A 17,218-nucleotide genomic window follows, 5' to 3' on the forward strand; every position below is an offset into this window, starting at 1 on the left:
GATTTCTGTGGTATTGGTTGTAATTTCTTTTTCATTTCCATTTTATTTGGAGCCTTTCTTTTCTTAAGAAGTCTGGCTAAAGGTTTGTTAATTTTATCTTTTCAAAAAAAACAGCTCTTAGTTTCACTGATCTTTTGTATTTGTTTTTTAGACTCTATTTCTGCTTTGATTTTTATTATTTCTTTCCTTCTATTAAATTTGGGTTTGTTTGTTCTTTTTCTACTTCAAGTCAGCATTTGTTGTTTTGCTTTTTTAATATGTCTGGTATGTATTATGTTTATTAATTGAGAAAAATTAGAGTAAGAATATCCTAAAAGAAAAATGCCTTTCCACAACAATTCCCAGGGAACACTGGTATTTCTGTCTTTTACTAAGTTTATTTTAAAAATAAAAATTTAGAAATCAAAGAAAGGAGGGAAAAAAATTTAGGAAAGGCTGCTGATTGTAACAATATGGATTACGGTCCGGATAAAGTAATTTGAGAGAGATACTTAAAATCTATACATTATTAGTTAAATCATTTCTTACCTTTTGACAGCTTCGGTCAATAGAGTCTACTGGAGTAGATCTGGGATGGGTTACTCTAACGTCATCTCTTCCACATTCCAGACTGGCCCATAATTCAGTTAGAAGTGCATTAATAAATCCTAAGAAGAATTTTACATCATATTTACATTACCTCTTTTGGATTATGGAGGAAGACAGTTATCCTTCTGAAAAGACTGGTCCACAATGACAAAAGACATACTTGTACCCTGTACAAGAAATAACTTCTGGACTTCTCTGGTGGCGCAATGGTTAAGAATCCACCTGCCAATGCAGGGGACACGGGTTCAATCCCTTGTCTGGGAAGATCCCACATGCCACGGAGCAACTAAGCCCGTGAGCCACAACTACTGAGCCCATGTGCTGCAACTACTGAAACCCACACACCTAGAGCCCGTGCTCTGCAACAAGAGAAACCACCACAATGGAAACTCGGGCACCACAATGAAGAGTAGCCCCTGTTCACCACAACTAAAGAAAGCCCACAGGCAGCAACAAAGACCCAATAACAAAAAACAAACAAACAAAAAACAAACAAAAAAGAAAGAACTTCTAGCCTTGGTAGAAATTATATCTGCTATTGTTAATATACATTTATGATGCCTCATTATCATATAACTAGTTAACGACTAAACTCTCAGAGACTATTTCCCTAAAGGACTGAATTTTGAGTCCCAGTTTTTATCCTTTAGTCAATAACCTCTCTGAGCATGTTTTCCTGAAAAAAAAAATAAGTAAATAAGGTTTCCATGTTACTCTGCAAATGAGCCAATAATGAAATGCAGCCTGAAAGCTGGGCTGTATGTGTATAAGGAAGGAGATATCCAGGAGGCATAGTAGGCAACCGAAGAGTGTAAGTGTGTTCCCTTTCTCTAATGTAACTATTTTTTTTGTATTTCCATATGCTTAGAACAATTCTCCATTTCATACAACTTTTGACTCTATACAGTCTTTAAATTCTCCTGAGTCAGATACTATAAATCTAAATGAAAGTGATTATTAAGCCTGATTATCAAAGTCTTTTATGAGGAATCAAAGAATACAGGAAAGTGTAAAACAGAACACCTAATCATAAAATCAGTAAGTTCGTAATAACACATTAGAGCAGAAATGGTACTCTGCTATAACAGAAAATATATAGGCTCTGAAATCGAAAATATCAGGGTTCAAATTACAAATCTGCCAGCTTATTAGTTATATGTCCTAGAATCTTTTGACTTCGAAGAGCATCAGTTCCCAATTTGAAAACTGAAAAAGTGCTGCGTTTGAGGGTTTCCATAAAGTATAAATGGGATATACATTCTCTGATATACACAGAGTTCCTAATACAGTACCAAAGACATCATAGGAACTCAAGCAGTGTTAATCCTCCTTCCTTTGTCTTGTGAAAACCTGTATTTAATCCTCTTAAGAAAGGTTGGATACTATGAGGTTCAGAAGCTTAATGACTAAACCAACAGGGAAATCTGGGATTGAATCCAGTCTTCAAATGGTTCCATTAATGCGCCCCTGAGTACTATAAGTATATTGGATTTTATTCTAAGTAAAAGAGTAAGTGGCTCAGCTTAGGACAGCTTCTGCCAAGAAATGTGTTTCATAATATAAGTAGTTGAAATTTAGTTCAGCCAAAAAATATTTAAGCTACACTATAGAAAAATGTTTTCATCTGAGGAGAGAATCAATAGTAACCACTGATGTTATGATTCTTCACTTCTAAGACTTAAATATAATCACAGCATCTCTATTAGAGATTACATTTTGTCTCTGGTTCAGGGTTCAGATAATCTTAATATACAATATATTAAATCGCCAATGTTTGAATGTCTTAAAAATCGAATCTGCAGTAGACAAGATTCAATACATGCCAACTGCAAACTCCAAAAACAATGGTGAAAATTCAGTGGGTGAGAGAGAATCTTTCAAGAAAGGAAGAGAAAAGGGAATAAGAAAATGGCATGTATGTGTGATAACTATTATGACTGTAAATCTTGATTCATATATAATTCACTGAAACTGAGCATTAAATCCTATCAGATGCAATTATACCAAGACAGTATGACAAATTTTTGATTTATAAGAGTGAGGCTTCTTAAAGCCATCAAGTATATCTCAGTTTAGGTAATTATGCATCATTTTCTGAGGGAAAAAAAGAAGGTATATATATTTTGCAGAGAAAAAACTTCCCAGTGGGATTTCATGGAAGAGAAAAGATAAAAAAGAAGTCCCAATACATTCTTTTACCTAAGGCCTAACTTGGGAAAAAGAACTTTAGAGTGAAATACCTGATACTTGATCATGGCAGTTAAACTTTATATTCACTCACTCATTTTATTTAAATTATAATTCTAAAGAACTTACCTGAACTTTGTAGTGCTTTTGCACCTGCTGCTGTTGATGCCACTTGTGTAACCAAAACTCCATAGCCAAACTTTTTATGCCTGCTGATCTAACACAAATAAGGAATAATGAGAAGCAGGAAAGCAGAGCAGGCTAATATTTTATTTACATGTTACATGTAGAGTTACTGATTTCTTTATTAAAACGTTACCTTCCAAGTAAAGATAACAAGAGCAGAAAAAACTCAAACTATAACAATCAGTGAGTTAATATTAATGTAATATTTTTGATAATCTTATTTCTAGATCTAGGTTCTGGTACCAGCCCTGAAACTAAGTTGCTTCATGACCTTAAACAAGTCATTATGTCTCTAAATCTCTTTATATATAAAATAGGGGACTTTGGACCAGATGAAGAGAGATTCCTTCAAACTCTAATTTCTGTTATCCTACTATTTTACTCTTTAGGTTGGTTCTTCAATAATAAATTCTCATTAATTAATCTGTATTGACTGCCAGTTTTTTAACTGGGCTTTCAGATATACAACTTTAAAAAGGACAATGGTATCTTCTTAAAAATGACAATTATAGAGGCAATGTGACTTTTTTTTCCTAAATAAGGAAGTTATACACATGCACACACACACAATCCTCATTTAACATACAGGTTTCTAAACAGCACTGTAGAAAACCTTAAATAATTTATTTCACAAAGAATATCATACATGTATTCATAGTAAAGTTCAGAAGGATTTCTTAGCAGAAATCAGAATAAGGCAATAACAAAGACATTATAAAATATTTCTCCTTCCTCAGACTTTATAGGTCAGTCTGATCCTAGGCTAAGTGTTTGACTTCTAAACAGAGCTAACTATTTAGATTTGCATTTTTTAACATTTCATTAAAAAGATAAGGATATGTTTTTATCAAATTTTTAAAATATAAACTATACATTCTGTTTTAAGGGCAAAAAACAAAGGTGGGGGAGGAGTAAAAGACCATGGGAAAGAATTAGGTTTATTTCTTAAATTTTTTTGCTGCTCATCTCTATAAATTTGCCTTCCTTTTCCATTTTTATTACTCTTATTTTCCATTTTCCTTAATTTATCATCCATTAGTTCTGGAGTGAGATAACACAGAAGTACAGCAAGATAAATGTCAATCCTTTTCCCACTTGCCTTCTTCCACAATAATGTAAAAAATACCTTACTCATCAGTCACCCCAATGACCCTGCTGATTCAGATATTAGCCATAGGGGTCTCCCAGATCAACACTAAATACTAAAAAGGAAGAGGCAGACAAAACCTTTAGAGAAGTTAGAGGGGCTTCACTAAACAAGACTTAGATTTCATGGACACTGTTAAGACTAATCTGAGTTCTAGTATTACAGCCATCAATAACTAGAACACAATCAGATCATTTATAACCAGCCCAGATCTCCACTTTCTCTTCAGCAAAATCAAGGAAAGTCTAGTTGCTTTCTTATAACTGAGAATCTAAATTTTAAAAAGATGTCTTGAATGGTATAAATCAACATTAAAGTACTGTACTAAATTATATAGCTGTAAGTTACTGAGGTCCAGGGAACAATGTCTTCTATTACAACAGTGTATTACAAAGGAAGACCAGATTGTTTTAAAATTTATGAATATAAAAAAATGACATCTAGTCCTAGGTGTATTATCACAGTAGTAAAAAGCTATGTCTGCATGGCCTCAAGAATCTGAATGACAAAGAAAAATGTCTTTGAGTTGCTTGAATGTTTTCAAAAATGGAAAAAAAAAAAAAAAAAAAGGAAACCCAAATGGTTAACCGGTACACAAGGAGAAATTCAAACTCACCAGCAGACCAAAACACAATTTATGTAAATAAACTTTAAAAGCCTGAAAAACTTCTATATTTGCTATAATCTGAATGTGTGTCTTGCCAAAATTCCTATGTTGAAATCCTAAGCCCCAGAGGTGATGGTAGGAAGTGGAGCCTTTGGAAGGCTATTAGGTGTGAAGGTAGAGAGTACTCATGAATGGGATTAGTGCTCTTATAAAAAAAAGATCCCAAGAGGCCCTAGCCCCTTCTGCTAGCTACAATAAGAAGTCTGAACCATCAAGAAATGATAGCTTTGAGAGATAAAAGAAATCCTTTTAAAAGCATACCTATGATCCTAAGAAGCCCTGATGTCTAGAAATATTTACTGTAACAGCAAAAAGATAAATATACCTCAATGAATCTCTGACAAATAAAATTTATAATAAATTTAGCCCTTTAACAGTAGCAATAATAAAACCCTCTACAAATATATGTCTTTTAAAATGTGACCCCTAAACTCCCATGACACATACATTTAGACCCAAAAGATTTTTCTCCTGGAATTCTACCGAGTTTTAGTACAGCCAGATGTTTGATGTCATATTTATAAAACATCTGGATGATTAACTGAGTTTTTCAATTTCATCCAGTTGTTTTAGCCTGTAAAATACTCATAGATACCAACGTCAACTCTTTAATGCTTTCCTGAAAAAAAATCAAGTTAAATATTACAATGCTATATGGCTTTTTAATTGAGGTTTAATAATCTCTTCTCACAAAGAAAACAGAACAATGTTCTTAATGGCTTTTACAGAAACAAAAGTTCCTTTTGCCTGTGGCAGATGGTAATTCGCACCTGTAATTTTTTTGCGTATCGACTGAACATAAATGTCACACATTCACTGAGGGCACCTGTTCTTTGAAGAAGTTGTAGTCCTTTGGGAGTGGCAGCAAAATTTAGTAAATCACCTAACAAATTCTCTTCCCAAGCCATACTGAAAGAGGTAAAAAGAAAGGTATGAACGTCTTTATTATATTCAAAACTGAAAAAAAAATCTCAGCGTAATACTAAATAACAATTAAATTTATAGAGTATATGTTGGCTGCAAAGTACTCAAATGTTTAAAAATAAGGCAAACATCATGGTTTCCCTGACAGTGAGTTGTTTTTCTTATTTCTTCTATCCAATAATTTTCCTTCACTAAAGGAGTCAAATATTAACCACAAATGTCAGCATTTTCATTACACCTAGATTCCCTCAACCAGGCCTTGATTTCATTCTGTTTTCCTACTATAATTCTGCTGTGCCTGGATTCCCCAAGCCCCAACTCTCCACTAAACTTTCTTTTCATTAACGAGTATCTGTCTTCTGACTTTCTAAAGCATATCAGTCATTTTATCTTTATTTTCATCGGTTCCTAGTTTTACTTTTGGAGAATAACATTTTTTCTCAGATTTATTCTGAAAGGCCAGTAACATTCTCCAGAGAAAAAGAAAACAAAAACAACTTGAGACATTCAGAAAACACATAGTACACAGGAGAGTCAGAGCTAGAAATTTCGAAACACAGGAGGGGATATCAGCACTTCATCCAAAGTACCAGAAGTAAGAGAAAATTTTCTACCCACCCTACTGAATATTCCTACTTGCCTACAAAGAAAACTAGGTATTAAAATAGGTCAAAATCAAATGTTTATATGTACAGTGAAACAGAGCATGGAAAAGTGTGCCTGTTTTTGCCCAAGGAAGTTTCAGAAGCATGTTTTGAAACTGGTAAGAGATTTGAAACCTAGAACTTTTCTGATCAAAAAAGGAACAACCAGCACATGTTGACACATACCCACCTCTGCTGGTCACAAAGCAATGGTCAAATATATAACTATGTTCTAACACCAAATACATATCCCTTGGACAAAAAAGGAGGACTAGTTCTGAGGCAAATGTAGGCAATGGAAACCAAATTTGACTCCAATAAGATATAAAGGACTCAAAGAGTTACATACAAGATGTATGACCAGTGGTAGGCTCACTGCTTAAGACTCATGACTGGGTAAGACTACGAAAAATAGTATATGTTTTAACTAAAATTAAAATATATAATTTATATAAAGAAAATATATAAACAAAATACTTATATATGTATAGAACTCGGGCTTTTGACAAGTCATAAGCCTAGGGAGATATGAGGATACAGAGAAAGCTTCATTTCTAGAAATGAGCAGATAATCAATTCATCGTCTAACTTTTAACAGTATATGCAATATCCTCATCATCACCAACAGGAGCCTCAAAATGCTAATTAATATAATCTTAATTTAAAACATGGAGGTGAAAAAAAAAACATAAAACTTCTGGACAGGGAAGAAAGAACATAGAAATAGAAAGGAAAAATGAGGGAGGAAAGCAGTGAAGGAAAAAAAGACTCATTTTAAAATGAACTTGCAATCAAACTTCAAAAGACATCTAAAGCTAAGAGCCAGCAGAATCAATGTTCATTAAATGAATCCATTCCGGCTGAAATAAAGTCATTATTTCTAAATTATTTATGATGCTTAAAGGAAATTTTTTAATCTTCCATTAAAACTGAAGCAAAAAGCACAAATGAAAAAGATACTAAAAAAAAAACTGGAAATCTTGAAAGTATTTAAGGAAAAAAAAAACTGAAAAAGCAAATGGAAAAAAAAAAGTAAAAAAAAAAAGCAAATGGGAAATCTCTCAGCCACAAATAATTATTGAATTGAATGGTAGCTAGATAAGAAATAAACATTTGAGAAAACAGATGAGACAGAATATACTAAAAGGTATAAATACATCTAGTGAAAGCTCCAAAAGAATAGAAGAAATATTTGAAAAACACTACAAATTTTTTAGATTTGAAGAAAGATACCAGTCCAGGCTATTGATCAAAAGAACCTTCAAGGTACCAAGTAGGAGTTAATCAATTATACTCTAATATAAAATAAAAATTTAAAAAAAAAGTAAGCAGGATAAACTTAAATCACACAGAAATAGCAAACATCCCAAAAAAGAAATTAAAGGCTATGAGAGGGGAAAGCTATGATGCATAAAATAAAAGTGATTATACCAACAGATTTATCAGTTACTACTTGTTCTAGAAGACAGTAGAATAAAGCCTCAAATACTAATAAGAAATGATTGTCTATCAAAACTTTTATACCCAGATAAACTACCATTTAGAGAAAAGAAAATGTGACACCTCAAAAGCTGTGGACAGGGGGTGAAAGTGCTTTGTGTGGGCTGGAAGGAGAATAGCTATTATCAGACATAGAGAGATAAGGACAGTTTACTACCCTCAAATCCTTAAGAACAATTAAAGGATAAATATATTTAGAAACTTAAAAACATACTTCATTAGGAAAAAAAGTGAGCCTATCAGAAAGAATGGCCTACAAGTCTCAAAAAATGGTGTAAAATAATAAATGTGTCAACAAATTTAATATCTGTGTAAAGAAATAAATCAGCTGGTTAAAAAACATAAAACCAAAATTCTAGATAACTATAACAAGACAGAGTCATGGAGTATTTAGAGGAACACTAACTGGTCAAAGTATGCTAAACTCTATATTGCTTTTCAAAGCATGATATAAATACCAATTACTTTATACTTTCTTAGAAAAATATACAGTTAAATATATATTGAGAATTTAGGAACAACTACTTAAAAAGAGAAACAGAACAGTGACTTATAAAGTCAAAACCAAGGGAAAAACAGGATAAAATTTACTGATCTAAGATAAGGCAATAAAGGGGGAAAAGCCAAGAAAATGGAATAAAAATAGAAAATACAAAATAAGAAAAATAAGCCCCAAATATCAGCATTGCAAAAATGTAAAAAACTTAAACTCATCTAATAAAAAATAGAGATTGTCAGATGGCATAAAAATTCAAAGTTTACTGCTCTGAATAACAGGAAATAAGGAGATGAAAAAAATACTTTGTGTTAACAGGCTGACCTAATCTCCATCTAAACTCCTTTTTCATCAACTCCCATCCAGCAAGAAGTGGCCATACAGCAAATCCAGTGAGATGTTCACAAAAAATATTAATGAAAAGAGATACCTCCCCTAAACAAAAGACAAAGCATCATATTAAGAAGTCATTTGTCTCTACAACCATTTTCCTCTTTGAAAGTAGCTGAGAGATCTAGAGGTTAGCCATTGTACAAACTTGAGGGCAAAAAACAGACATTAGTGATGAATAGAAAAAGAAGGATGGGTCTCAAACAGCATCAATAAGTCAATGCCTGGATAGTATTCCATAAGACTTCTTGCTTTATGAGAAAAAAAAAAAAAAAGGTGTTACTGAGCTATCTGCAAACAGATACATTCTTAACTAATGTACTCTGCAAATACTAACTAAAGCAAAGTATATTTAGCAATATTAGTAACATACAATATAAAACAAGGCAAAGCAGTAATGAAATACTACATAATAAAAAGTTCCCAAGAAACTGAATTATGTTCATAATAACTTAAAATATGTGTAAAACAAAACCCCAGAATTACAAAGAGAAATGGACTAATCAACTTTTATAGTGAATGACTATACATAAACAGACAAAATATTGGTGGAAATATTAAAAATTTAGAATATCTCTATCTACTTACAATAAAGAACATAAAAGCACAGATTTTTGTTTTAACTGACCCTGTACTACAACAGAAAATCTCAACCAGCCTAAAAGGATACATATCATGCAATCCATGTTTTCTGAAAAGAATAAAAATGAATTCGAAATCATCAGTAAAATATAGTAGTAATAAAAAGAAAAGTATGTTTGAAAACTTAAATGTATTCCAAATATTTCATGGATTTAAAGAGTAAAATCAAGATAGAAATTTCTTAATGTTTATAAAAGCTTAATAAAGAAAGTGCTACATATCAAAATATATTCAAGTTGGAATGGCTGATGCAGATTCCTTCTTTTAATATCCATTCTCAATCCCCTTTTCACTTGCTTTCCTGTACTACTAAAGCAAGGGAAGAAGAGAAGATAGACAGGAAAAGAGAACATTAGTGAAATCAAAATCTGGTCTTTGAATAAACTAATGCAAATAAATTGGTGAGAGGTTGGGGAGAGGCGGCAAAAAATACTAAGAATCAAAAAAGGAGAAATAATTACAGCTAAAGAATTCTTTTAACATCACAAGAATACTTTGAACAAATTAACACCAAAAAAGCAAATATTCAGATTTAAAAAAAGGTTTTTTTTAAATATACAGTCAAAAGTCACTCAAGCAGAAGTAAAAACTTGAATGAACTATTAACCATTAAAGAAACTGTGTTTTTAAAAAGTTTACCCCAACTCTCCACAAGCAAAACCATAGGCAAAAAACTTGCAGGTTGTATCACATAATTTTGAGAAAGAATTAATATGCTTTAGCTTATCATTTCTGCTATTAACTTAGCATTTAATTCTCCCTTCAAATTATAGTGAAAACACTCAACGTTTCAAAACAGAAGGAACATCTAAACTACTGAATTTGTTTATCATTCTTGGAGAACCCTCCACCTAGGACAATAGGTAATGATCACACTGCCTTATGAGACTCCATTTTTTGAATGATTAGATATTATAGAGGGTTAAACACTCTGATGACAATTAAGCTTGATCTTTGGGATCATAGGCTGTTTGCTGCAGATCAAAGATCCCCCGTTATTTCACCCTCTAGTTTTACCAAAGGCCCCTTGGTGATTGGTTGGGGCAGGTTGGGCATCTTTGGTTTTTCTGTAATTACATTCTTCTCTATAGTCACCCTATGGATGGGCCCTAAGTAATTTGCAGTCACTGCAATAATTGATATCAAATGAGCCTTGTAGAAATTTCATTTGGGGTTGCATTTCAAAGTCTAGATTTAAGACATCACCTATGATGACTACACAGCAGCTTCTATCTTCTCTATAGTATTGTATGCGCCAATAAATGAAAAGGATGGAGAGGAAATCTCCAACAGACAGTGTCAGAAAATAAGATCAAATGCCTAACATTAGCCTGTCAAAGGCTCAAAAATACAGATTTTTTAGCACCTTACTCTTCATTTTACCTTACTCGGTTAAGACTAAGATCTCAGTCTTATTATCAGTGTCCTTATTTAGAAACTAGTGGCTGGTGGTAGAAGTGTTACTCATTCTTTCACTGATTCAACCAAGCTATTAAGCACCTGCTACATACTGGAGACAGGCTAGTCTGCTTAACTGGCCAAAATTGTTTTACACTCAAGTTTTACCAAACTACAGTGGAACAAATAATGCCCATCTCATATCAACTTTTCAATTAACGCAAAAGATACTCAACTCCATGAGGTGAATTGATTTTGATGACAAAAATGAAAACAGTTCTATTTTATCAAAAACTATTAAACATTTGTTTCTAAGACATTAACAGATGTTGAAGGAACTTCTTTTTCCTCTGGCATCAGGTTTACATATGGAACACATTCCCCAGTTTAACACTCTTGCCTCTCTCCACCTAATCACTAACTCCTCCCCACTGAAAAGGGACTCAGGAGACTCGTAAGATGACCTAAACATGCTTGGCGAGGCAATGCCTCTCCGCCAGTCCACCACTTCCTTGTGACCCAGCTACCTATAGGAAGCACAGTCTGCTCCATTCCACTACACAGTTAAGTTTGATCTTTGTAAGCGCTGCCTCTGAGCGTGAGGAAAGCCTATGGCTGTCCACTGCTGATTGTGACAGAAGGGTAAATCTAATTCTTCTGATCTTTGGGAAGTCTATGTTATTGAGTGTTTTGATTTCCCTGACTTCTTTATCTCTATTAATTGGTTTACAACACAGGAGAGAAGGAGTGACATACAATTTATTAATTCCCTCACACTCTAACACCAGAATCCAAACTATTACTGTCAGTAAAATGTGTTAAATACTTGATTATGTTCCCTCTCACTTCTAGCCTGTTGACCACACTCTCTCTCCTACCCGAAATAATGTTTTCCCCTTTTTATCCAGTTAATATCCATGTATTCATTTTAACTTAGTTTAATGACAACCTCTTCTGGAAAGATTTCCCAAGTGAGCTCCCAAGGGACCCTGAATGAGCCCTATCATAAATTTAGCATGCTATATTGCCACACTGTATTTACTTATTTGTATTTTACACTGCACAATAAATTCTCTAAGGTACACAGATATATTCAGAACTCAGCAAAGCACTTGGTCCAATAAACAGCTGAATGAATGAGTAGAAGATGAACGCATGAATGAAATGATAAATCATAGATCGAAGAAAACAGATCTAGAAATTACCTAAAAAATGAATTGCAGCAACTTTTACTCACCCCCTCATGCAAAGAAAAAGATGGCAGTTGATTTAAGTCTCACAACTATATCAGAAAAAAAAGAAAACTACAACTGATTTTTAGAAAATTAACTATTTGTTGAACCATTACACCATTAAGGAAATGCAAAAGGCTTTGTGGTTTTTTTTTTTTTGAGTTAAACTATGTCTACCTAAAGAGAAATGTTGATTTTTTAATTTTCTCTTAACTGAACATCACTTAAAGTTCTAATTACCTTTGTAGATTATGCCAACACTCAGTTAAAAAGAGATTCCAGGAATATATCACAATTTTAAAATATATATATATTCCTCATTAATCTGATTCCATATCCTACTGATATTTGTGGAAAAAAACATGAAAACATCTAAATTTAAAAATTAGTATAAATACTGATTTAAATAATTCTCCAATGCCAAAATCTAATTAAAATGTACCCCACACATTTTGAAAAGTTATAGTTTAAATGTAGATGGACTTCACTGGCATTTGAAAACATTCTACTTCTACCGAATTTCCAATTTTAGTATTTCATAATTTTCCAGGTTTTCTGGAAATACAATGTCACATTTCCTAACCCAAAATGTAAATACAGGTTGAAGTATAATAAATATTGCTATTTTTTCTTCTTTTAAAAGGTACAAGTATATATGATCTCTAGAGTTCCTCCTAGGTGTACTTTTCCTTGATCCTATATATTATATATACACATCTAGCTTCCTGTGTTTCTGCCACAGTATTCTATTACATTTCTCATTTTGAAATTATTCCAGCAAGTGTGAAAAAACAGATGCGCCTAAGTCAATTGTACTTACATGTTCTGGGATTCCTGGTTTACTGAAGAAACGGAATCAGAACCCTCTACTGGAGTAGGAATTCTTTCTGATAGCAAACTTGTCTAAAATATAACAAATTTACATTTTTTTTTACTGATAGCTTTATTCATAAGCTCTCAGGCAACATTAATTAAAAATTAAATTACGGGCAAATTTTAAGTTATTTGATTGTTAAATATCATGTAAAGTATTTCATAAATAAAGCATATAAAGGGGTGGGGGGAAGATACTGACATATACAATATTTGACTATTGCTACATTATGATCTCCGGTGTCTATAACAAAAACCCAGCTGCTATACATAAAAATTGCTCAGAAATAATTTCCAAAGGGTCAGTCTATGCAGAGACAATTTATTTAAAGCCTCTCCTTTCAGAAGAAAAGACTTTGTAGTGCCCAGTTAGGTCGTAGAGCTTTGTCCTACAGGGAGAGGATGTACTGAAGTCATCTTGTGCCAAATAAGAAAGCATTATGTCCCCTTGAAGTACTGTGGTGCTAAAGAAGTCATATTTGCTGCAGTAAAATATTTTAACTGTAGTATGATATTACAATAGTGACCATATTAGAAATAAAGATTTGCAGGGAAGAAAAATGAAGCTTGAAAATACTTACCTTCTTCCATGCCTTTGCCATAGATTCATGCAAACTATAAGGAATTAACACCTGCAAGCCTTCACATGTACCATATATTTGACGACACACAGAAGTAAAAGCTCCCTTAATCACAGGAAACATTTCCGATCCAGAAAAAACAGAAATATCTTCATCAAGAAGTTTTTTTGAAAACTGGGCAATTATATGAGCACCTGTGGGACTAAAAGATAATACTTAAAGTAATGTATTTCAAGTGACCTAACCTCATTAAACTGCTTTTCTCTGCATGGGTATGTCACTAACTTGACTGTTTGGTAGTTAAGCTCACTTATTTCCATTTGTTTGAATTTTTTTTAATTCTATTTTTTAACTTTAACATTTAGTATATAAAACAGATACATGATTCCAAAGTCAAATCTAGGTACAATCAAGGAATAATCCCAGGTGTTTTATACCTATACCCCCCAATCCACATATTCTTTCCCTTCCTCTAAAATTATTACTTTTCAGCTTATTCTTTTATCATTCCCCTTTGAGGAAAAAAAAACAAACATAATGGTATTTATTCACATTCCCTTCTACTATACAAAAGGTATGCATTTTATAAACATTCTTCTGTTATGTTTTCCCACTTTATATATCCTGATGATAACTCTATAGCAGTATACAAAAAATTCCTCATCCCCTTTTTACAGCTGCTCAGTACTGCTTTGTATAAACATAATTCAATCAACTAGCCTCTTGTTATTGGACATCTGAGATGTATCCAGTCTTTCACTAATAAAGTTAGAAACTCTTAACCACTGCACAATGAGGATTCAGAAGAAATTCTAACATTTTATGTTTTATCTGTTCAACTTCAATGTAAGGGAGATGCTTTTAAAAAAGAAAAAACACACCTAGAAATCATAAGGATAATGACTGGGGAAAACTTGACTACATACAATTAAATGATGTCTATACAGCAGGAAAAAAAAAATAGAGAAGAAATGGACAATAAAAAGAAACCTTAACGAATAACAAAGGGTTAGTCTTCCTAATTTTAAAATAATTGTTATATATGAATAAGAAAAAGACTTCCAGGTTAAATATGTTAGGTTGAACACATACATTCACATCTGCTCCCTCCTGAAAAATTAAAATGCAAAACTAAACAAAATTTTCAGGAGGCTCTTGCAGCCATCAAGGACAAGGAGGAAAAAAATGATATGATAGTAACAAAGTTTTGGAACCTAGAAAAAACGAGTAATTCAGGGCCTAGAAAAACCGAATGATCAGCCACAGTGTAGAAAAGAGAATCAACATGATTTCATAGAACCTCTCAAAAAACTCAAATTGGTGGCACCAAAAATCTCTGTTATCGGGGGTACAAGTGGGACTTAAAATAGAGACGCCTGAAAGTCAGTTTAAGAAGAAATTTGACCTCCAGATTCCTTTCCACATTCCACTGTAGATGCCCCTGTACCTCTTGGAAGGTAGGAAGAGATTAAAAATGATAGCAAGCACCACAGGATTAAATCACGTTTTATACACTAAAGCTTGAGACCCATCACCTTTTCCATTCAACCATCTTCTCCCACGAGGCTTATACTCTCTTCAGGCAGCTAACTATAACAGCCTTCTTTATGGACTCTAATCAGAACAAAGACAAGACTAAAGATACTGACATTAGAGATTCCCCAAATAATACCACAGCAAGGTTCCCCTACAGCAAAGGCCACAAGCGACAAGTCCAATTCCCTGCATGATTTTCAAGCAGCTTTTTACTAAGTTTAATATATTTGAAGAAATCTAATTTAAAAAGTCAGAGATCAAGATAACAAATACAAAAGTCTATCTGAAAAGAAAAATAAAATAACAAATGAAAACTTCATTACCTTCACAGAGGTAAGAACTTACACTCATGCAACAAGAATAGGATGCTAGAGAGAACATTCTTGGACATAAAATCATAACAATATATTTTTGATCCATCTCCTAAAATATATAAAAGCAAAAATAAACAAATGGGACCTACGAGGGTCAGTCAAAAATTATCCACACTCTGGATGTAGAATTTACTTTAACTTTTAAAGACAAATACATCATTTTTCAACATAATCTCCTTGCTTTTCAATACACTCTGTCCATTTGTCAACAAGCTTTCGTATTCCCTCATTAAAAATGTTTTAGGCTGAGCTGAGAGCCACAAATGCACCACTGTCTTCACTTCTTCATCAGAAGTGAAGCTTCATCCTCCTAGGGCTGTTTTCAGGGGACCAAACAGGTGAAAGTCCAATGGAGCAAGATCAGGACTATAGGGAGGATGTTTTAACACCTTAAAATGAAGTTTTTGCAGAGTGTCAACAGTGTGGGCAGAAGGATGCAGATAGAGTGAGGAAAAGATGGCGGCGAAGTAGAGAGACATGGAGTGCATCCCTCTCCACAGATGCATTAGGAATGCACGGAAGGATGCAGTAATTCCCACAGAGAGCCAGCTGAACACCAGCAGACGGCCTCGGACACCAGAAAGGACTGCGGGGAGCCCAACATAGCCGGTAGGGAGGCATCTACGAAGGCTCAAAGAGGGTGGAGCGGCGGAGCTGTGGCAGACGGGAGGGAGGGAGAAACATACGGAGGGTCCGCAGCGCAGCTCAGCGTTCCCGGACCGAGACATCGATCCGCAGCTGAACGGCAGATCCGGGAGCGGGAGCGTGGGAACCGGAGAGCTGATTCAGGGTGAGAAACATTGTTGCCGGTAGGGTGACGGACTGAGAAGACAGGAGGGAGGAGGTCCACGGAGAGGAGTGCCCGTCCCTGAGAGCTGCCCGGCCATGATGGCGGCTGGAGGCTGCAGGCTCCCGGGCGGGGGGGGGGGGGGGGGGGGAGGACCCGCACGAGTAGCCTCTCTCTCTCTTTCAGCGCCTCTGCAACAGGCAGTGGAGAGACGCCCATGGGCCACCTAAGGCGCTCAGGGATAACAAGCACCCTCAGGTGCTCGGGTGGGGCTACATTAAAACCCTTTGCAATGCCAGCAGCAGGGAGGCTGCCAAGAGAAAAAAAAAACAACAACAACAACAACAACAGCAACAACAACAAAAACCCGAGAGAGGCCCAACTCTAAGACTTTCTGTTTACGCCTGAGCCACCAGCGTCCCTCTGCAACAGGCACCTCCAAGCCTGACTGAAACAACAGTGCGCCACTGCTCACTCACTCCCAGGAGAAGGAGCCACTATTGTACTCTCTCCCTCCCCACATACGGACGCTTACAGACGAACAATAAAGGAACCACTGCTGGTCACAGAATAATGCAAAAAAACCCAAGGCGAGGAGAAGGACACTTACAGCTGAGACGCTAAGGAAACAGAAATAATAGTATCAATACCTATGGAATTGGTCCATTCTGGGATCAGTTCTGGATTTTTTTTTTTTTCTCTTTTTCTCTCTCTCTTTTTTTTTTTTTCTTTATTAAATGCGATCTTAGCCCTAAGGGATCTACAAGTTTTATAACATAATTTTTTAATGATATTTTTTATTCTTTTTTTTTTTTTTTTTGCCTTTTTATATACTTCTATATCCAGCTAAGTTTTTGGTAGTACGGACAATATATCTCTCATACTTTCCTTTCATCCCTATCTTTTATACATTTCTATTCCTTTCTTTTTATTGGCATATTTCCAACCACATTACGCTCTTCTGTTCCCCTTTCTTCCAGCCTTTTTAAGTTTCTTTTATCTTAACATACTTATAAGCAACACTATCGGTCTGCTCAGACACCTTGCTCTACTCTCCAGATGACGC

The 17,218-nt window shown here is 34.4% G+C and overlaps 1 protein-coding gene across 4 annotated transcripts in view; it reads right to left on the reverse strand.

Annotated features, from left to right (window-relative positions):
• TBC1D32 (TBC1 domain family member 32) overlaps nt 1–17,218 on the reverse strand; it is a 208,683-nt gene that overhangs the window by 122,354 nt on the left and 69,111 nt on the right. For all 4 annotated transcript variants that reach the window (XR_009054257.1, XM_057738443.1, XM_057738445.1 and 1 more), the window contains 5 exons: nt 13,456–13,657; nt 12,822–12,904; nt 5,546–5,684; nt 2,905–2,992; nt 529–647 (listed from right to left, as the gene is read on the reverse strand). Coding sequence is in view for 3 of the 4 variants with exons in the window: in XM_057738443.1 (XP_057594426.1) it covers nt 529–647; nt 2,905–2,992; nt 5,546–5,684; nt 12,822–12,904; nt 13,456–13,657 (631 nt within the window). In the remaining variant the exon portion in view is untranslated. The remainder of the gene's footprint in view (nt 1–528; nt 648–2,904; nt 2,993–5,545; nt 5,685–12,821; nt 12,905–13,455; nt 13,658–17,218) is intronic.

Source organism: Hippopotamus amphibius, chromosome 6, assembly GCF_030028045.1.
Source record: "Hippopotamus amphibius kiboko isolate mHipAmp2 chromosome 6, mHipAmp2.hap2, whole genome shotgun sequence".
Classification (NCBI taxonomy): Eukaryota; Metazoa; Chordata; class Mammalia; order Artiodactyla; family Hippopotamidae; genus Hippopotamus; species Hippopotamus amphibius.